This window comes from Astatotilapia calliptera, chromosome 23 (assembly GCF_964374335.1).
Source record: "Astatotilapia calliptera chromosome 23, fAstCal68.1, whole genome shotgun sequence".
In the NCBI taxonomy this organism is placed as follows: Eukaryota; Metazoa; Chordata; class Actinopteri; order Cichliformes; family Cichlidae; genus Astatotilapia; species Astatotilapia calliptera.
The window spans coordinates 14,177,028-14,199,463 of NC_137443.1; the positions used below are offsets into that span (position 1 = coordinate 14,177,028).

The 22,436-nt window shown below is 40.5% G+C and overlaps 1 protein-coding gene across 3 annotated transcripts in view; it reads right to left on the reverse strand.

Annotated features, from left to right (window-relative positions):
* Positions 1-1,158: 1,158 nt before the first annotated feature.
* Positions 1,159-22,436, reverse strand: part of ryk (receptor like tyrosine kinase) — a 57,159-nt gene continuing 35,881 nt past the window's right edge. For all 3 annotated transcript variants that reach the window (XM_026158169.2, XM_026158170.2, XM_026158168.2), the window contains 8 exons: positions 20,019-20,144; positions 15,997-16,083; positions 14,165-14,234; positions 12,681-12,813; positions 8,168-8,277; positions 7,890-8,049; positions 6,400-6,536; positions 1,159-1,982 (listed from right to left, as the gene is read on the reverse strand). In XM_026158169.2, coding sequence (XP_026013954.2) covers positions 1,871-1,982; positions 6,400-6,536; positions 7,890-8,049; positions 8,168-8,277; positions 12,681-12,813; positions 14,165-14,234; positions 15,997-16,083; positions 20,019-20,144 — 935 coding nt within the window. In that variant the 3' untranslated portion in view covers positions 1,159-1,870. The remainder of the gene's footprint in view (positions 1,983-6,399; positions 6,537-7,889; positions 8,050-8,167; positions 8,278-12,680; positions 12,814-14,164; positions 14,235-15,996; positions 16,084-20,018; positions 20,145-22,436) is intronic.

The window sequence follows — 22,436 nt, forward strand, 5'->3', positions numbered from 1 at the left end:
GAAGATGGACGTAGTAAATGACTTGTTCTGTGGGTGGAGAAGAACCGCTGGCAGCGAGTGACACTTGTGAGACATTTTCGTAAACCTTGTGCCAAAACTAAAGGCATCCAAATGCGTTTGCAGCCATGTGTGGAACATTTAATGCAAATATTTGATCGGTTGTGGTTTAAGGTGACACGGCTGACTTGGTGCTGTAGAAAACATGAGCGGTGATTTATAGAAGACCTTCCAGACTCCGCCTTAAATAAATGAACAATAAGGTAACAAAGACTTGCTCCATCATCACACTGTAACCACAGAGATATCATGTGGTTCAAAAGCTGAGCTCAGTTTGTGTTCAGGCCACAAAATGACCCGTTACTGTTGTGTTGAACTTTTCTTTATTAAAGATTTTTAAGCTCTGGAAAGCCGCCTGATGAGTCGCTCACTAAAGCCGAATGCTTTCTTCAGTCCGGTCTGTTCGCTTCGTGGCTTGTAACATGAGAGGTTCTCTTCTGCGATGGATAAAATTCACAGCCTCATTTTCACATTTCTGCTCCGATGTCTGTTATTTTTTTTTAGAACTTGTTCTGATGATCTTGTTTTCTTTCACTTGTTTCTGATATTTTTCTGCCACCAGAATGTGCACAAAACCACAAAAGCCTCTGTATAACGGCCGCACTGTTATATCGGCCGTTGTCTCCTTGCCAAACATCGTACAACAAAAGTGACGTCACAGCTTCGGTGTCGATTCAGACCATGACTACACTGTCAGTGAGCTGATACCAAATGTCTCAGTCTAATCCACCCCCCCGAACACGTCACATCTGGTTTCAAGACAGCAAGACCATGGGTGATGTCACAGCGCCTACACCAATCTTTTATATATATATAGTCTACTGTACTTCAGTAAGAAGCAGATGCATCCCACAGATTCTGTCCGCCATGATTTATGTCCCTCTGACATCAATCCATCTTGGAACGTTGGTTCTCAGACGCTTCGATCTGATGGTGTTGGCGAGAACGCTCCACTCGATGCTTCACTAACCAACTGGTCACATCACATCCACCTTTTACACATACACACACATACACACACACACACTCTGTGGCTCTGACAGCGGAAATAAAAAGTACAAGAGGAAGACAGCAGTGACATTGAAAGAATAAGTGTCCACGTGTAAAAATCAGGTTTATACAGATAGCTCTGCAGAGCTGATGTTCCAGCTGTGGTGTCCACATGTCTTTATACACGCTGCTGGCATAGGAAAAAAATTGGTGTGACGTCTCTGTTGAGTGCGCTCCAGTAAAGGAAACTCATCCACGGCAGAGGAAACGCTGTACCATTTGCAGAGAAATCATTTCAACAGATCTGCCTCTCGTACCGAGCCTGAGCGGAGCAGCGTGTCCGAGAAGATTATGGTTACTGAAGCTCTCTGGTCCACTTTGGTACCTAACTCATTCTGCTGTGGAGTTATTTACACCCAAAACAAATCTAAAATTTGCACAACATTACAGAATCTGTAGAAAATACTGCAGAAGCTTAAATTGTTCTTTTAAAAAGTCGCTCAATGGCACAAAAAGTCCTCATCTTTTCGTTCTTCGGGTCCTCTTTGCGTGTGGAGATCGTCGCCTTTTCTAGATGCTTTCAAAGCAAATGGAACAATATTGAACACAGAGTCGTTTTACTTTGCTATGCTGTAAAAAGGTAATTTAACTATATAAAAACTCCAAAAGAACTGTACAAAACAAAAGCATCGGGCACAAGTCTGCTCATCTTTCATGTGATAAGGCACGATTTCAAATGTGCATTCCTCGTGAAAAGTGTCCGCCAGCCTTTAGTGTCGTTGCTTTAATGGATTAGTAGAAGAAGAAGTGCCACCCACTGCTTTCACACGTAAGCACCCAACGCTGCGTGAAACTCTGTGAGACACTGGACCAGCTGCTGAAACTTGGGCCTCTCCTCGGGGTCCAAGGCCCAGCAACAAGCCATCACTGCAAACCTGCAACACAGAGAAGGATCGGGTCAAAGTTCACAGAGGAGTCATGTCTGAAAACACCTCACAGATCATTTGAAAATTGGGCCTCCCAGCTTAGACTGGCACTGCCTAAACCTAAACAAGCAGATATCCTGGGAAAGTGTAATGCGTCCATTCGCTGACCTTTCCAACTTTTAAAAAAGTGGAAAATCTTTGAATCAACAGCTATGGAAAAAAAAGGAGAAATTCATGTCCAGGAACACAAATGAATACATGCTGTGACATCATGGGGGTGCTCTTGAAGCTCCGTAAGTGTAAATAAAATGAAAGTGAATAAATTGTTATTTTTATAAGAGAAAAACTGGATTTAAAGGCAGCGTTCGTCTAGTATTATACTGCAACTGCTGTATTGTCTTGAACCAGGAGCTGCCTGTGCAGTGCTGATAGAAATGCGTGAGATATAATTACCTCTATCAGCGCACGGCCTCGATTACATAAGCTCTAGTATTGTGGTAAAGGAAGCCATCGCCTCAACATCTATTGTATTTGCAAGGAAACAGTTTTTTGATGACTTAAAAGATTTCAGGTAATCAGATCCTGAGTTTCCTTTAATCATCGAGAATTGCACATTTCTGTGGGGATTTGACACGAGTTTGTTTTCTTTAAATGCCTCTGCGCTGGGATGGCGGCGCTCCGAGGAATTAGTGTAAAAGTAATATCCAAGGAGCACCTGGAGGGAGTTTCATCTGCACTCATCAATTAATTGGAACTTGGTGGTTAAAAGCCAAACTTAAGAAGACACTTATAAACACACTGGTTATGGCAACATTTAAGACAAATGATCAAGTCCACACAGTCACCGGTGAATAATTAAATGCCATAACACAGGAACCAAAGGGAAGAGCGTTACTGTATTTCACATTTAGTCAGATCCTGATGTAGTGAAGTAATCTCTGATGCTAAAGCTCTCCATGTTTTAGAATCTGCATCTTCTTTCGATATCTAAAGCACTGTCTGATAACTGCTCGGCTCCATGTGATTTTTTAGCATTGTCTTTCTTTGCCAAGCATGTGCACGCATGACGAATTTGAGTCTGTTTTTCGTTTCTCTCAATGAACTTAAACAGTAATGCAGCAGACATACAGCAGAGCTGGAACAACAAAGCTCAACAAAGTCAAGATAAATGTGTGTTTATCAAAAATCTGCCTCATGGGCTTTCAGTCTGTGCCGCAAACAATATGCTCTATTCTTAGTACTTCAGCACGGACAGGAACCAATGTAGATTACTGGACTTAATGGAAACATGCATGTAAGTTGCAATGTCAACTGGTTGGCAAAGGGATAAAAGGTGTAAAATCTGTCAAATCCAGCCAGTCTTTTTGTTTTCTTTCATCAAAATACCCCAGATTTTGACATGCTTTAATACTGATCTTGTGTGGACTCTTTTTGATGAATGTGGAGGATGACCTTCTTCTCTCTTTTCTGTTTTCAGAGATTGTTGGGAATGGAAAGTATAACTTTTGCAGGTTTAAGTACACCCCGAAGACAGAAATACCACGAGAATTTGTCAGGCATGGCACAAACACATTTCTGCTTCTCCCAAGTCAGCTTCCAGCAAGTGTTAATTTTCACCAAACACTAAATATCCATGCACTGCCAGGGCTGCTTTGAGCTTCCTCACCACAAACCTGTTTTGGGGGATCAGATGGTAAATACTACTGCAGTGATGCCAAAAAATTAAACCAGTGGGACAACATTGCCTCTTCTTCTTGACAGCCTGATGGAATTAAACTTTGCATCAATCAAAGCTAGTAGCAGCTGAACAGTTTGATTCGACTCAGGTCCTCAAACAATATGTCAACTAGCAGCTCATTTATTGTGCCGACAGTCTCCAATAACAAGCTTCACTGCAGCTGAAAATGCACTCTTCACTGCAGACTTACAGATGTGACAAATTAAAGGAAAAGCCAGTATGAAAACAGTCTTCCAGTGGAAGATATTCACTTATTTGGTGCTCAAATAAAATAAACAGAATGGCGCTTTATTGTCAATGTACTGTGCAGAAGGGTTAGGGTCAGGAATAAACAGCAAACAGAACAGATATACAGCCAAGGGGAATATATACAAACTAGAGGAATATATACAAAACAACAGAAAGGCACACATTGCAGAGGAAAGTGTTTGGAAACAGTGCAAAAGGACTTGGTCTGCGTTTCGAGTATTCGCATCAAAGGTGATGACCTTTACTGAACTTTGCACTGATCTGCAGTGACGCTTCCCTTTAAAATGAAAAAGAGAAACACTCTTTTCCACTGTCTGTGGACAGTGATGATTTGCCACGCTTTCCAGAATATTGTTGCACCGTTACCAGTCTGTTGTGGAAAAACATTGTGGGGTTTTTTCTTTCTCTTAAAAATTATGAAACACTTTAACTGTAAACAACTACTGCTTTAAAGTAGGCAAACTGACCTTTTGACCTTTTAGTGTTAAGATGACAACATTCACTCGCGATATAACTTTTTCTCGATAGAAAAATTAAACTATCGCGATAGACCTCGCCGCTCTTGTCCTCTTAAAAACAAAAAACAAAAAAACAGCCAATCCAAATTACGTAGCGCAGAGCTGAACCAATCACAGCCGCAGCGTCACGTCACGTGACTTGTTACGTACAGCACAAGTGCCAAGCCGCACATGTGTATTTGTTTGGGAAGCAGCCAGCCACCGTACTGCCCGGGTAATGGAGGAAATGAGTGTGCCGACTAGAAAAATCAACCGAGCGTGACCGAAGAGAAAACAGATGATGGTTCCAACGCCGGAGAGATTGTTGAACGGAAGAGCCATAGAAGTTCCGTAGTGTGAAGGTATTTCGGCTATTTCAAGTCTGACAAAAACAGAGTAGCGTGCACTGTAAATTGTGCCGAAAGCAAGTCTGGAAATACAATAAACTGGTGCATGCGCTACGTCCACACATACCCGGGTATTTTTGAAAACGCAGATTTTTCTATGCGTTTGCACCTTTCGTCCACACGTAAATGGCGTTTTTGGTCACTGAAAACGAAGATTTTTGAAAACTCCGTTTTTGCATTTACGTGTGGACTAGAAAAAACGGAGAAAACGCAGCGTCAAAGGTGTGCGCATTTTTTGACGTCACACTGTGCGCCACGTTATTGTTTCGGTGAAATGAATTTCTACAATACTGTTACTGTTAATTCTACTCTCTGCAGTGTTTAAATGCTTACATATACACACAGTTACTGTCCGTCCACACATACGACTCGGTTCTGCTTCTATGCCCCAGCTTTGTTTACTTTTTCCCACCGAGGCTTCTAGACTTCTGATTGGCCAACATTTCTGCATGGTTAGGAATCTAGCGCCACCTGCTGCTTTGGCATGTTCATAGCAGCGTTTTCCTTCATTTCTGCCTTTATGTGTGGACGGGATTATTTTTTAAAACGAAAACGGAAAATCTCCGTTTTCAAAAATACCCGTGTACGTGTGGACGTAGCCTCAGTCTCTGACTGGAAGCGCTAATTCGTCATTCGGCTTTTGTCAGACTAAAGTAACTGTTAAAACTGTTTGAAAAGCTAAGCTATACAACAAGGAGAGATTGAGAATTTCCTTTTAGTTCTCAGTTTATTTGATATTGACAAAAGTTAGTCAATTTTGTCTGTTCTTCTGTAAAACATTTATTTTTAGAATTAATATTTTGTTTCTAAGTGGAATTGACAATTTAGTTTGTTTCGTTTGTTCTATTTTGAAACTTAAACGCTTTAGCGGCTGCCTTTTGTGTAGTTTGCAATATTTGCCTTTATTTATCTGAAAAAGTCTCATGTTCCTTAAGTACATCTACCCTGTTGAACTTATTATGGGAAATAAATATTTAAATCAAAACAAGCTGCTGATTATTTCACATTTTACTTGTGAGCAACGGCACATTTAAATCTTACAAATATAGTTATTTGGCTTATATCGTGATATATATCGTTATCGCCTGAAATGAAAAAAACATATCGTGATATGAAAAAAATCTTATATCGCCCAGCTCTACATGAAACTTAATTGAGTTGCTTCTTGTTACACTTTCGAGGTGGGAAAAAAAGGCTAAATCATCTTGTAATGAGAAGGCCATACTGATGAACTGCTACTTACAATCATAAAAAACATCATCCTTGACTTGTTGTCATTGCAGATCAGAAAATTGTGGGATTAGAGTAATAATCCTACAGAAACCAAACCTGGCCACACTGATCTATACCTTACCCAGCGGATACCAGTGGACTTACTGTTGCTGTGGTTCTGTATATCATTAACGTCTGTAAACTGTCGACAAATAGGACAAGAAAAGGAAGGACGACTCAAAAAACTAGCTCCAACTCTTACCAAAGTCAAATAAACAAGTGAAAATACAGAGTATGTGTGGTGGTGGTGGGGGGCAACTTACAGCTCATCTGGACAGTTGATTGGTTGTGCTATTCTGTACCCGTCTTTTAGGTAAGCCGACATCTCGAAAGGGTCAATGTCGACGTAGGGGGTCTGCCCCAGAGTCATCAGCTCCCACAGCGTCACTCCAAAAGCCCACTGTGAACACACAAATTCTCTGAATAACCCTGAGACCAGTGCTTAGCATTCATTCACAGCACTTTACAAAAAAATACAAGCTTTTAATGTGTTTTCATCAAACAGGGCGAACATAACCAGAGGGTGGAAAAGTAGCGTTCCCACTTGTTGTACTTGTATTCAAATACACGACGTTCCAAATGAACAATGTGAGGAAATTATGTCAAGAAATGTATTTGGAATATAAATCACTGCTGCCAGTTTTTGTTGAGAGTGAAAGTGTAAGCAGTTATTATCAGGGTTCAAACTGCCTGCGAGTGTTCACTCTGACCTCTGAACAGAGAAAAGATGAATTACTCGAATCATATTTAAGATGCTTCCAGTAGGTTTTGACCTTGAAGTTGTTTGTTTAAACTCTGGAAGCCATAATATCTAAAATAAAACTGACATTGACAGACAGAATAGCCCAGAAAGCATTGAGTTTCTGCTGTGTTAGTATGCCCCGAGCCTTAATGGGGTGACACAGGACCTTTAAAAGGAAGTGCAAGGACTGTTTAGGAACTAAGAGCAAGGTGGGCTCTTCAGAGGGGGGGTTGGGACAATAAAACAAAAACGTGTTCTACGGTAAACCACCCTGTTCCCACATCAGTGAATAAGCCACTGCCAACATTCCCAGTAAAGCTTAAACATGCCAATAGGAACGCTCCCATCCTGTGTCGCTTGCTATCTGATTTGTGTACCTGCTGATGTAAGGGCACAATACATTTGTGTGCGTAACAGCAACACACTCAAGATGCTATACAGCTCCAGGTACTTGTATGGACTTGCACTGGGAGGCTGTTAATGCCAGGCCTCTGTTAAATCTAAGTGCCATGATTGCCATGGAGCGGTGTGACCATAACAGGAATGTGGAGGGGGTGGGGACACGTCTGGCTCGTGTCTCAGTGGTGTCTCTGAGGATCTGTTAGGCAGACTTCCCGACTGCCTCCGTCGCACCCGGTCTTCTATCCTGGAACAGGAAAGCGAGAAGAGCCACAGACACGCCTTTCCCTTTGACACCTTGACCAAGTGTCTAAGAATGGCTTGCACACAATCGGTGCCATTTCCCGGATCGCCTTAACCGCATCATGTCTACTGGAAACATACTCGCATTTAGAAACCTCAGAGAGACAGGAAAGGTCGCTTCTGCTATTGTTTTGTTGACAACGAATCACAGTTACAGCGTTGCCTTGTTAAGCAACAGCAAGCAAACAAAGCAAAAATGAAGCCCAAGAGGGCGCAACAAAATAATCCTAAATGGTTGACAACACAGTGGCTGTGTCCATCATTTATATACAGTCTATGGAAGTAAACTGCATATCTGGTAGTTCTTACCACATCACTTGCACTGGAAAAGTCATTGTTGAGCAGGCTTTCCAGGGCCATCCAGCGGACAGGCCGGTTCTCATTATCCCCCAGACAGTGGTAATCCATGGGAAAGAGATCTCGGGCGAGGGCATTGTCTGTAATCTTCACCTGCATGTTGTCGTCAATGCTGTCGGTGGAGGGAAAGCACGGCCTTTATTTTTGACAAATTAAATTCCAAACCAAATCACCTGAAAGCTACTGAGGACAGCGTGACGACAGCTAGAGTCAGGTCACTGAAAACTTACACGCAGTTCCTAGCGGCGAGGTCTTTGTGTATGACCTCTCTGCGAGCCAAGTAGCTCATTCCACATGCAATCTGGATGGCCATGTAAACCAGGTCCTGCTGAGAGATTGCCTGAAAGGAAATGGGGGAGAGAGGGCGACAATGTGCAGTTGAGAGACTGACAGGAAAAAGTAAAGACTGAGAGAGGACACCTGGTGACTTCTGTGTAAAATTGTTCTAGTTTTCTTTGGAACGGGACAATGTGGGCGAAATATGGGCATTACATACACCACGACTATTTTTTCTCTATAAATTCAACTGCAAGGAGACTGGAAAAACAAGACCTGACATGACTTCTTTAAATGCAACCTTTAAAATTTCAAAGATATATACGTACCCCTCAAGTGTAACAACTTTGGTGACCTCTAAACTCTTATTTCAGTGTCAACATCGAGTATAATAAGATAATTAGCACACGTCAGCATGCCGAGGAGAAAAAGACAGGTGTTATTTTTTTGTGATAAAGGGGTAAACTAAGGCTACATCCACATTAATCTCTGTCTAGACTCAACAGTTTCAGAAATATTTCCTCATCTATATACCTACCTCATGCAACAAGATCATTCATGTACACTGTGTAAACACAGCAGAATGTTGCGGTAGCTCAGTGGAAAACACTGCTGCCCCTCAACAAGAGGGTCCTGGGTTCAAACTCTAAGAGTGTGCTTCAATGTGGAGTTTGTTGATTTTCTTGCCATCAAAAAATAAAATAATATAAAAAACCTAAATGCTCCCTAAATGTCATTAAATCTGAGAAAAGCTCCCACCTTACCAAAGAAGTAGCTAATTTTTTTGCACAGTATTTTTTAGAATAGCTCAAGAAGCCATTCAAAATTGTAGTTAATTGAGTTAAAGGGCTTGAAGTGCACAGAGGTGGGTTTTTGTGCTTTTTAATTCTTGTTCTTAAGTAGAGGAGATAACCAAATGCATTTTTCAAAGCCAAAAAACCAAAACACCCACACAACACATTTAAGCATTGCTAAACACTGCAAGTGCCACAATCGACATGACACAGTCTGTTCGTTTGGTGAACACCAATATCACCATCATGACCAAAAGCAACATTTACGAGTGTTAAAATATGACTAAATCAGAAAATTATTTTGACACACAAGGGATCATGGCTACAAGATGACAAAATGTAGGCAAAAAGGCAACCTGTCATATGCTGCTATCAGCCTTGAAAGTTTACCCAAAACGCACTGCTAGAAGTTTTTTTCCCCAGTGAATTATCTGAAACAAGATCAAACCTCCAGAGCACCCATACTTCTTTCTCTTCCTTTGATTGACTTTATTGAAACTATGATAAATCTCTTATTGTTACACTTAAAGTTCATTACAGGGAAAAAAACAAAAAAAAAAAAAACCCTGATTGTAAAAAGCACAACTTTAAGTGTTCTGTTTACATTTCTACTACTTTGAGCGTCTGAATCACTAATTTGATGCTGCATTCAAAAATCTAGTAAAGTGAGAGCCTTTATCTAACAAAAAAAGAATTCATATTATGTTGGTAAAGTTTTGCAGTCCTTCATTAAATAGACTACAAATGGCTGTATTTTTCTCATGTACCATTGTGATATCCTTAACCGTAAAAATGATTTTTTAAAACATATGGTTTTATTTTATTATAATTTCTCACTTTTTAATAACAACACTGTCATGTTTTTGCAGTGAACCATGGCTAACACACAGAACAGCAAGATTTACTGCTGCAAAAGCCCTGAGGCAAATACTTAAAGCTCAAAGTGATGATGGAAATATCTGAAACATGTCTCACCTACAATTAAGATGTTAGTTTGAAACTGAAGCATGGATGTAACAAAGGAGAACACCCTAAACATACGGACTTCACTGTCATTTATTGCTGATCAAAGTATTATGGAGTAGCTTTAGAATATCAGTCACAGATAAAGTAAAAATATAGATATGAGAGAAACAGTTTTCTTAGATAAAAGTTAGACGTGACCGCACTTGGTCATTTTAGCCGTTTGGCTGCTTAAGGGTTAACACTGCTCTGAGGATTTAATCTGATGTGACGCAGAAACTCTTTTACTCAGAGGTTTAACAGAGTCTTGCATTAAAGAAATGAGTCTGCTTTGTCTGTGGAGCTGTTGAAGGGCTTACTGACAATAGCTCTAAGTCAGCAGGTGTGCCAGAGAAAAGACACTCGACCGCTAACGAAGTGAGGCTGCTCCTGTAACAAACATCCCGGAGAGCTGAAAAGACAACACTGAGCTCTTTAAGTAACAGCTCCAAATAATTGTGTGTATGGTTCAATTCTCTTGCATCTGGTCTGATTTATTCAGCACAATCCCCGGCTTGGATGTAAACACTGGAAATGGACTTTGTTGTCTTATCTGACAGTTGATACTGTGATGCAGGCAAAATTAACGCTTGGGACTATACCGAAAAACAAAGACTTGGGCAACCAGTGAACAAAGATTAGAAGACTTTAAGTCAACCGCTCAAGCGAAACGGCTACATGTGCAGCTGCTATGAGACATTCAAACTGTGCAGAATACATCTCAGCTGTCGGTGAAAGAAAAATGTCTAAGAACAAGGTCAACGCTCCAAACCTCCTCCCTCCCTCCCTCCACAGTCACACCTTTTAAACCAGATGTTCGCTTGCAGAATGAATGTTGTGCTCTCGGAGCATTTCCCCGCGAGTTTCATCTAAGCTGGCCTGATACTGAGCTGATTTATAGCTCAGCGTTTATTGCAACACCTCCAACTTAATGACTAAGTCTTTGTCTCCCGTAGCCGCCAAAGGTACGTATTGAAGCTGCCGAGAAGGAAGGTGCTGATGTGTGCCTGAAAAAGGCATTTGATTATTGTAAATGTGTGGCAAGCTTCATCTTGTGATCGCAAAGCATTTTTCTGCATCTGTATTTTGCAGCTGATTGATTGGTTGGATCTGCTGTGGCTTTTCTCCAAGCGCATGAAAGCCTCCCTGGGGTTAACTGTACAAAAGCCCGATTGTCTCCACGGAGTGAGTTACAAACCTCTGCCCTGAGCACCGGCTTCATCACTGTATCAACAGACCTCTTAATAACAGTGTAAACAGTAGTTACTGTAGGTGTTACTCGCCACTGATTGCTGCAAACACAAAATGTTCTTTCATGCTTGACACTACGATGGAATCTGACTTCTCTTTCAATCTGGGGGATTTATTTTAATGGCTTAATAGAGGTTAAAGAGGAGCCACGCATATTCTGACGCATTTATTCTAATGGTTTTACACGCAACCTGCTCTGAGAACAGGTTCATAAAATCTCGACTTAAATTTGGTCATCTCTAGGTCAGGGGTGCTTTCATTGTCAAGGAGTTAAATCTTTTCTCTCCCTTTATTTCCCATGGGTTGTGAGCCTAACCATAGCAACCATCCATTTACAAATGAGATAAAGTCACATGATGTCATTTGTATGCGACACAACACCATAATGGAGGCCATCAAAGCGATGGTATTCCTGCTGAACTGTATCTGCTCCTTGTTTCCCTCATTGCCAGGTCTGATACTGGTCATGGAGTCATTTTCATGACTCAATCAATGCCTCCCTGACCAATCAGTGGCAAACAGTCTGTTGATGTCACATGTTCGGCTTGACTCAGCTTGCTTAGAACCCGAGCAGAGTAGGTACTAAAAGCACCTGGTAACGGGTTCTAGCGTCTAATGGAAAACGCTAACAATGAATAGAGTCAAATCAAGCAGATTTGGTGCTACTGGTAAAAAGGTTTAAGGTGATCATGGAGGTTTTGTCCTCAGCGTTAGCTGCGTGTGTCTACATGCTGCATTGATGTATCACTTTTGCCGTCAGGACCCCTTCACTTCGAAAGGTCCTGCCTGAAGAAAAAGCAGTTTGCAACTGCCTTCAAGTCACATATTTTTATAAATGTGCATTTATGTGATGTATCTGTGTTTTTTCTGTAATTCTTTTGTGTACTTTCCCAATTATAACCGCTGACAATTAGTTTTCCTTAATGCAATATTTTCCTGGTTTTTTTTTTATTCTTCCATAAATGTATCCAGTTTTATTTTTGACTCTGATATGCAGCTTTGAATTTAACATCCTTATTTTGCTTGTATGTCAAAATATTTCGTTCAGATGAGATTGACATATATACCGTACATAGATATCTCTATATAGACAGATGTATCTCTGTATCTATCTATACATATACACACACACACACACACACACACACACACACACACACACACACACACACACACACGCGCACACGCGCACACCTTGATCATAGCTGAAAACCAAGCACTCATCACCAGACATGACCTTCCAGAAGAAATTTGGTTTGAGACAAAAGTTGCTTGAGTAGTACGGAGCAGGTGGTTGGAACCGTCAAAACAAGACAGATGTGCCCGAAGAGATCCAGGCATGGCCGAGAACATGACTTTTAATGGTGGGGGGTTTAATATTGCTTTTGATTATAGTTTGTCTGCTGAGCTGAAGCCTCACCTGTGGGTTGTTAGCCTCAGCTAACTTGCACTGCCGCAGGAACTGCTTCAGATTACCCCAAGCCATGAAAGGCAGCAGCACCATGGGCTTCTCTCCATCCTCTGTGCACACGTGGCTTATGGGAAGCAGATTTCTTAAAAGAAAAGAGAAAGCAACCAACTGAGGAAACAGGACCTGAGTGAACCAGATCATCATTTCTGCTCATGTACACGTCTACTGCACATTAAAGGAAGAGTAAAGGACATTATCATGCAAAACACCAAAGAGGAACTGTCAGCAAATATGACAGAGCTGATGTCATGCAGAGGAAAGAGGAAGGCGTGGGACATTGTGACAACAATCTTTTCCACACAAGTACACTGCTGTAAGGCTGCTGTAAATTTCGGGTAAAATCTGCCGAAGAAATGCTGCTTTGTACCCGTTTTGCTAATTTCCTGTTCCGTGTATTTATTCTTAGCTACTACTTTTATATAATATTTCGTATATGAATTCAAAAATAATCCTTGTTCGTCTTCACTGGGCCTTGCTGCAGTCCTTAGTCTATGCTTTTCCTGAAAGAAAAAGACTGTTTAGGGATCTAACCCATCTTGTTAAACAAACCTTCTTCTGATTGGCCGCTTCTCTTAAGCAAAACCTTTGGTCGTTGGGGCTTCTGTATCCTTAACATCATCACATAAACGGTTTGTGCCTTCACTGACGTCATAAAGATCAGTGGGGAAAAACTGGAATCGAGTGTTTAGCTTTTATATGAAAAAGGTCAAGTTTGAGCTGAACATCCACTACTGGAAGAAGATATATTTGAAGAACAATTTTATTTTAGAATTTTTTTAAATTCTCATGAAGTCTTAAGACAAAACACAAAGCTAACAACAAATTGATTTCACAAACGGCCATTCCCTAAAAACAATCCATGATGACTTTTGGGCCATAAAACTGTGTCAAGAATATAAAAATCACATATATCAGACACTCAGATACCCTGTTTGCCAATCTTCCACCATTTTATCAGTATGTACAAGAAAACAAAAAAGAAAAGGTCTCCTTTAAAATAAATTCAGAGCCTTTCAGACAATATTTTATTACAAATGTCACAAAGACTGACTTCGATTCACACTCCTTATTAAGGTATCAGCCCTGTTTGCAAACATGTGGTGTTCTTTCATCAATGTTTAAATTGACTCTTAAGAGACGACCACAGAAGCAAGGCTGGCATGCTATGCTCAAGCGTCAACAAGACATCCAACCGGTGACGTAAGACATGAACCATGCTGGTGTTGTAAGCTTGCATTTCTAAAGAAACTGTAATTAAAAAACTGATGAAAAACTCTAAAGGGACGGTAACTGTATGACAGCAGCTATGATTCCTTATATGATGCCGAGCAATAGATTCTTTTTTCTTTTTTCCCCTCGTGTGCATCAACAGGATGCCTGAATATTTAATATTCTCTAAAGGCCCAGCTATGTGTATATGTGGCAAGATTTACCTGTGATGAAGGCCACGAAGTTTGCAACTTTCAGTCAACATCATCGTCACCTGCACCTCAGAAGCATGATCTGAAAATTTTTATTGGACACAAAAAAACAAACATTTAAATTAAAAACAACAAACTTGGAGCAATGAGCGTCTGTTGGTGCCATGTGGCGTTTGATTTTTATCATTTCATTGCAGTTTCTCTGCCAGCAGTCATTTGTAGTGGGAAACTTCAGGGGAAAACTAACTTGAGCCAGTTTTTAATCTGCGCTTGCAGCTTTGCCATCGTCTGGAACTTATGGAAAGCAGTATTGTTCCCCTCCCAAAAGGCGAATGAGGAGGAAGTAAAGAGTTTAACAAAGCCAAAACTGGCATGAAGACATTGTTCGCCGAGTGGTATCCACCCCTCACTGAGTAAACATGAGAGAATAGAGAGGTCAAAAGGCAACTGGCAGAGAAAGCAGACACATGCTGCTAACAAAGAACCTGACAGTCCTGCATACGGGAGCTGCTTCGCTGGCATGCAACCCGCAGCGTGAGTAAGACTTATTATTCATTTACTGTCAAATTCGTGTGTCTGTTTATTGGATTGAAACCCATATAGGGTCATCGGATGAAGCTAGCAGTGAAGTACCTACTGTTTCTGAGAGACAGTGTTTGGGTAACAATCATCGGTGCTCATCCGCAGGGCATAAAAAACAACTCCAAACCGCAACCTGACGTATTGGTTATGTTTCAGTTCGCCGATGTTTGTCATCCCACCCACATCTTCAGTGTTACAGTCATGTTTCAGTTCAGTGATGGAATCGCAGCGCTCACTCATGCCACAAATCCACTGTTATACAACACTGTGCGAAAATCTACAGCCACTTTTTATTTGTATTTTGCTTCCAAGGAGAGGAACCTTGTTGAAATTATTAAGGTGGTCTTGAGCAATAGCTCTCCAAATTTTCTGAAGGTCTTTAAAAAAAAAGTTTTTCTTTGGACATTGGTTCACTTTTCACTCACTTTCACTCCTCAATGACTGAAGCATAAAATACGCACTTAAATCAATGGACCAACCACTGTTGTGTTTCTATATAACAGTTAAAGTAGCAAAGAACCGCCTGTACATTTCATTGTATGGCAGAGGACTGGCAATGAATCTAACCGGACCACATAAAAGCCAAATGACCTGGCCTCCGAACTCCCCAGATCCTGATTGGATCAAGCATCCGTGAAATGTCCCACAGCCGACTGTTTGTAGGAAAGAGATGTTTGGTAGCCATCATGTAGAACAGTAACCATCATTATTTTCCCCCATTTTAAAGCCTAATCAACTTTCATTCTAGGCCGGTCGAGGACTTAATAAGGATAAAACTTAAATTAAATCACAATTCACATAAAATTAAATCCTGGTACTAAACTATGCATCTCTGCTCCTTCAATCTGACCCATGGAATTAAATACACTTTCCAGTATTAAAAAGGTGGTTTTAATGTTTTAGTTGAAGGTAGCAGGACTCGCAGTGTGAGAATGTCACTTCTTTTATCAATAGAAAATAAAAATGTAAAAACAAATGATCAGATTATATTATTGCAGTGGTATATATTCTAATGATATTACTCTGATGTACTGTCTGGGGGGTAGAAAAGAAATATTTCCACTGATCTGCTGCGTGTCCACACAGATTTGGAGACTACAGTGCATCTGAGCGTGCTCCCCCTCAGTAACCTCATTCCTCTGAATAACCCTGAACATACTGGGTAAAGTTACTTATTGACAAGATGACAGGGATAAACCAGAGTGGTCAGTATTTTCATTTCTTTTACAATATGTTTACTTAAGCTGGAACAGGGAGCATACCTTTCACGGTCTTCACAAAGACCTGCTTCTCCTTACTGGGGTCCTTTTCATCCAGCAGCACGCCGTGGAAGATGCGGCCAAAAGTGCCTGTCAAAGACAAAACACAGGTTTTTAATCAGAGGAAAGGGGTAAAAGAAAGAAAGCCAGGGGCGACTGTTTCAAAGATTGAAATGTCACCTCACTCAGAGGCTACCATGCCTGGCTGATTAGTGAACAGAGGCAGACACGCTTCTGCTTAAAATGCCTTGTTGCTAAATGGGATGAGGCAGTTTTGGCTGCTTTTCACTAAGGCGATACAAAGCAACAGCAATTCAGTCTAGCTCAGAGGAGCTTTCATCACTCAGACCAACTGAGAAAAGCTTACGATGTGGAAAGGCCAAGTGAGCGTGTTCATCATCTCCTTTGTCTAAACTGTCACCCTGTAGCTCCAGGACTTTTCTGAGCTAAAATGGCATTTAAGCACATAAACCATCAACATAAACGTAGAAAAAAAACTGAGCCTCAGGGCCAACTATGCCTTGTGTTTCAACAGGAAAGTAGTCGAAGCTTAACAACAGGGTTAGTGTCTCTCTCCCGCCTTCTTCGTCAAGCCTGTCGGGACCTGCTGGCTCCCAAAAAACACAACTGCACTCCAAGTTCACCCCTCTGAGACGTGACCTTCTGTGTCTTTGTTGTTTAAACTCAAATCTTATTATGAATACATTTTATATCATTTTGTTTGCACATCAGCCGAATACCAGCAGTTAGAAAGTGTTTCCTTGCTGGAGAAAACTGAAAATACAGAACAGAGCAGAGCTCTAAACCTTGTAAAGTTTTTTTGCTTTACTTTGTGTCAATATTTCCATTACTTTTGCAAAGCCATCATGTCACCACAGAGGGAAATGGGTATTATAACACTAACAGCTGCACATTTCATTTGCCTGACTTCTGGCTTGCTGTGGCGCGTCTTATGGGAATAGTGCGATCGGCCACTACTTCCATATGAAGGCAACGTGCTACACGTGTGCTGTACTTGCTGAGCGCAGAGGGAACACAGAGTGTGAATTTTGACATGTTGGCTGTAGTCGCACTTCCTGTACCACAGCATGACTGTGCCTGGCTTTAGGACTTCATAGCAGGAACTGCACTGCTTGTGAGCGAAAAATGTTGCAATCCTACACACGTTAATGTGACAGAACATTTCCCAGATATTAAACTGGTAGCTGTGCAAAGCATGCACAACACCACTTGCTGGGAATTCTGTGCTGATGTTTGATTGCATCTTGTGACGGAGGCCAATGTACAACTATTACCCATCATTGATAAAATCATGAGCACCCTTCTGCACCACTTACTGGATCCCCCCCCCCCCTTTTTTTTTTTTAGCAAATGTCTACTTTTATACATCTGAGGGGTTAATCTTTCCTAAAGATGAGATCATCACAACAAAGCCACTCCAGCTTCAGTAAGATCAATGCCAAATTAGAGGTAACACTCTTGACAAATGTCTGTAAACATCTGGGATCAATATAATCCCAGTTTGTTTTTACAATTACGTTATTACTGCAAGTTTACATACATGAGTCAACTTCAGGCCCACAATCTAATACTAGAGTGCATGAATAGTTTATAAAGGCAGCAAGTAATCTCCATCTCCATCTCTCTTTCCACTAGTTCCTGTTCTCTGAAGAAACTCCAAAACCTCTCAAAGGTTCTCCTCTCCAGTCCTAACAGTTTGTTACTTTATGAGCTCTTTGGAAAACCATATTATTTGTTATTTGTTACTAGGAGAAACATTTTTCAATCTTTGTAAAATATTTCATTATTTCTTTTAGACACGAGGCTTTTTATTGTGAGCACAACCTCTTTAAAGTAAAACTAGTGTATCAGAGAAAGAGTGGTGCTTCTGTTACATTGTAAACAGAAGCAGAGACTAAACCACTGAAGGCTGTCAAGCAGCATTTAAAAACACAACACCCACATTTTCTTCTCCATTGTGTTGTATGCACCCTTGGGTAAATGTTACATCATTCACTCTAAGCCCCGGTGTGGGCCAATATCCAGAAAACGAATCACAGTTTTGTCAGTACCTTTACTCCATGACAAAGCTGAATAGTCTCCAAAGCGAGGAGCACAGATCGAGCCAAACCAAAGCCCTGACATTTAGCTTTGATGAGGCCAAAGAGAAAAAGACTGAGAAAATTCAGTGTCTAAGGCTCTCTGTTAGAAAATCATATGCCTGAGCAGGAATGAACTTTTACTATTTTGACGTTCTTGGCAACTTTTTATTGATACTGATCTGATGAGGCATGCTTGTACTCCACAACAGGAAAAATAAACCACATTCATGAAGCCTATTGTCAGTATTATGCTCACAATAAGCTACAAATAAACATGGGATTTCTCAATAACATTTGTATAATTTTGATGGTTAATTTAAACATCTTTTTACATTCTTTTATGACTTCTATGCCTGTGATTTGAGACTGCAAGGTAGAGTTACAGTATGCAGCAAAACAGCAGGTGTGACCCTGCATGACCTTCCTCACCTGTGCAAGGTTAGGACTTTAAAGAAGGCCAAACCCATCCTGGGTGACCCTTTACATTCCTCATCAAAGGAGTTTAAGTTGCCGCTGACAGACTCACAAACTCGTTTGTCCCAACTCAGTCCACTATGTTTTTAATTTTGCTTTCTTTAATAAAGACATCCTTCAATTATATCACTGAACTTTCAATTTTGCCACAAATTATATTTATATACAAATTGTGTATTTTACCATATCGTCAGTGCCCATGGACTCCCATGTTTAAAGATCTCACTTTACAGGAGAAATAAACAAGCTGATGAGTGCTGACCTTACGCAAGTGGCCAACGTCATTGCCAGTATTCACTCTTGTACACGGTGTGCCTACAGCACCAAAACACTAACTGAAGTTGATCCACTCTCCTCCAGCTGGCAGTCGCTGCAGGCTGCCTCAACATGTTACATAGTTACACTTCTGTGGAGGTGTAAGTCGGGTTAGGGCGTAAGATACGGTGTAGGGTTTCCGAAGTGTTACAGTGCTGATTTAAATCCCACACTGAGGGCATGGTTTCACAACACAGGTAGCTGTAGCCAATTAGTGTCTGCTAGTCCTCAAAGTCAGTTTGCTAAATAATCTATTAGTGTGAGGTGTGACTATCTGTGTCTGTGAAACATGCGTTTTGGCTTCTGTTTATTTAAACGTTTCTAAGTCATTATTTTATTCGTGTTTAGAGAAATCTACTTATAAATATTTAAAACAATAACAAGTGTTAATATCACCTTTCAGACTCAGCTGAGCAGCAGGAAATACACAGATGGGTAGTTAAAATTCATCCGAGTCCATTTTTGTAACAAGCCTCCTGACTATTCCCGATAGTGGCAGGAATATTCGTAACTACTGTTGCTACAATCCCATTGGTTTCTAAAGGTGTGCTGATGTATCCTGGCAGGCTTCAACCACACAAAACCTTTTCAAACAACTTAACTGCCAACAGCAGAAACTATTTCTAAGGCCTTTAGAACCAGACATATTTCAACTAGAAATGTTCAAATACTAAAAGTGAAAGCATGGGTTTTTTTGCAGAAACATTATTTCTTAAAATTAAGGAGTAATTCCAATTACAAATAAAAGCCTAATTATTGTTTCTACTAGCACTTCTCCCTTTAGGTTATGCTAGCACCATGTAATTTGTAATTTAAGCTTAAATCTCAACTCAGTCTGTTAAAGCAATCTCATTTAATTTTTTTTTTTAACATTTAGTCTTTTCCTTTTTCTCTCTGTTCATGTTCTTTATATAGAAAACCCCGAACATGTAAAAAACGTGCATGCTGAAAAGTTAAATGAACAAATGATGCTGAACGAAGCATAACAAGATTATTCATGACTGCAGGACTGAAGCTCAGTTTCATTTCATGCGTATATAGACTGGATCGCGCAAATCACTCGAGTCTCCCTGGAAATGTCACTAAAAGGCAAAACACCGGGGCATAGGCCTAAAATACTGGGAAGGGAAATACCTTCATGTAAGACGTCTCGTAGTGTAACTCGGTCCCTTGAGATTGCAATATCTTTAACTTTAGCTTTGGCCTCCATCAGAGTCACACTCCTCAGGTCATTCTTCTCTATGCGCAGAGATGGGTAACCTGTAAAGACACACAAAAAATAAATAAATTAACACATTTCATTAATTCATGAAACCTGCTGTGTATGCATTATGTGCTGCTGGGACAGTTCAGTTTGTCTTCTCCAACAACCTTTTAAGGCCATGGATGTGACAAGTTAATGCAAAGTTTGTTTGTTTGTTTTTAGGTCAGGAGCAAAACTCATTTAAATAGGCTGTAAACACATTCCTAATTAGATCTGAAATTTTTGTTATTATTGTTTTAATCTGTAAAGAAATATTAGTACATTCTGAAAATCAGTGTTGAACAGTCTGAGATGTCCTAATAAATGTCTAATGTCAACCTTGTGTCTTAGTTTTTCCCAGATTTGTTGGGTTTTTCAGTGAGTTTATTGCTTCAAAATAAAAAAAATCCCCCAAAGACAAACAAAAATCCCCAAAAAACCTTAAAATGTGACATTTTTGAATCCAAACATCAACCATTAATTAAACAATCTGTCTAGGCATCTGCTTTGCACCAATACCTAAATTGCACTGATATACCCAGACTAGCAGTGTATTTTATTTAACAAACAAACAGTTAATTTACTGTAACTTGCATCCTTTGTGGGGCCTACTGGAGGGCCAGTTTTGGCCCCTGGGCCACATATTTGACACCTGTGGTCTTAATTTCATTTGCAGAAGCATCGAAGTACCAAAGGATGAATAACAGCTTGAGTACGATGACTTCATTGTAATTTCTCGTTGATCAAAGTACACAATCACCAAAATAATTTGATGCTACAACATGATGTATGCAGGTCCTTCTGCTGGTTTTACAGTCCTCTCCTCACGCAACAGCCTGTGTCCTGGTATCCCTTCCACTCTTGTCACACTGTGATGCGAGATGCAGCAAGCTCTCTTATCTGCATATATATGTTTGGCATCCTGGAGGCATCCTTTTTTTCCATTGCTTCTGTGAAATCAGACCAGAGGGGGGAGCAGTTTGTGCCCACTATGTGCTAAAACCATTCCTTTCTTGTTTTTTTTGAGGGTCGTCTTGCAGTGGGTTCTCCCGTTTCCACTTCGATTTGCACAAAAGCAGGTGAAATGGATTCACAATGGTAAAATGGTAAAATAAGACAAACTGCAATACATATTTTCTATAGAAACAAAGTAAAATTTGGTTTATAAGAAGTAAGAGATGATATTTGTTTAAACATATTTTAAAAAACCAAACCCCCCCCCCTGAAAATCATAATTAATGACAGAACATTTCTGCCGCAGATGAAACAACATCCACACTGAAAGACACAGCAATCCTGTCATAAATAATTCCACTTTGTCATTTTACTCACTTTTTATCTATGTTGCTTGAGGGTTAAAAGGCACACATAATCCAAATCTAAACAAACCTCTTACCAAATGACTGACACATTTTTTAAACCTGGATTAGCACACAAAAACAACCTGGGAGCTTCTGCTTCGGATCACAAATGTCATATTTCTTCTAAAATATGTAGACTCAAAGAAAAGAAATGACAGCAATTCCAGGAAAAAGCCACACATGTACAGTACCCTGCACATGTTGCATCACAGCGACTTCATGCAAAGTCCTGTGTTACAGCACATCTATTACATAAGCTCCCCATGTACTCGCTGTTATTAACTGCTGGTCTTCAGAGGCGAGAGGTGAAGTTATAAAGTTCCTTATAGATTATGCACACACATAAACAAACACAACAGTTAACAAATGCTAGCTAAAGAAGCAGTTAGAAACTAAAGAGCTCTTCCTGTAGAAAGAAAAAGATCTGAACCAGAGTCAACAAGAATCAATGACCCCTGATCTAAACTCGCCATGTGTATATAAAGCACATGTGTCAACAGAATCAGTTTCTTCCATTCCAGCCTCTCCACCACTACGGGCAAGACCAAAGATGCTGGCATAGGATGTCAGGACTGTAAACCTGCACAACGCTGGAATGCGCTACCAGACCGTCAGCCAAAAGCTTGGTGAGAAGGTAATAACTGTAGGGTGTGATTATTTAAAAATGGAGGAAAATATAAAACGATCATCAAGCACCCTCGGTCTGGAGCCCCATGCAAGATCTCGTCTCATGGAGTCAGGATGATCATGTCCACAGAATACATTTCTGTGGTCCTGACTCCCTTGATATCCTTAACACCCTCCTCCTGTGTAGGTTTTAGGCTGATTCACCACCAAAACTACACAGGAGGAGCCCGGTGGAGGAAGTGAAAACAGGATCTTAAATGTCAAAACATTTAGAAATATGCCATAAACACCTCTTCTTAAAGCTCTACTGTCACAGTGTGG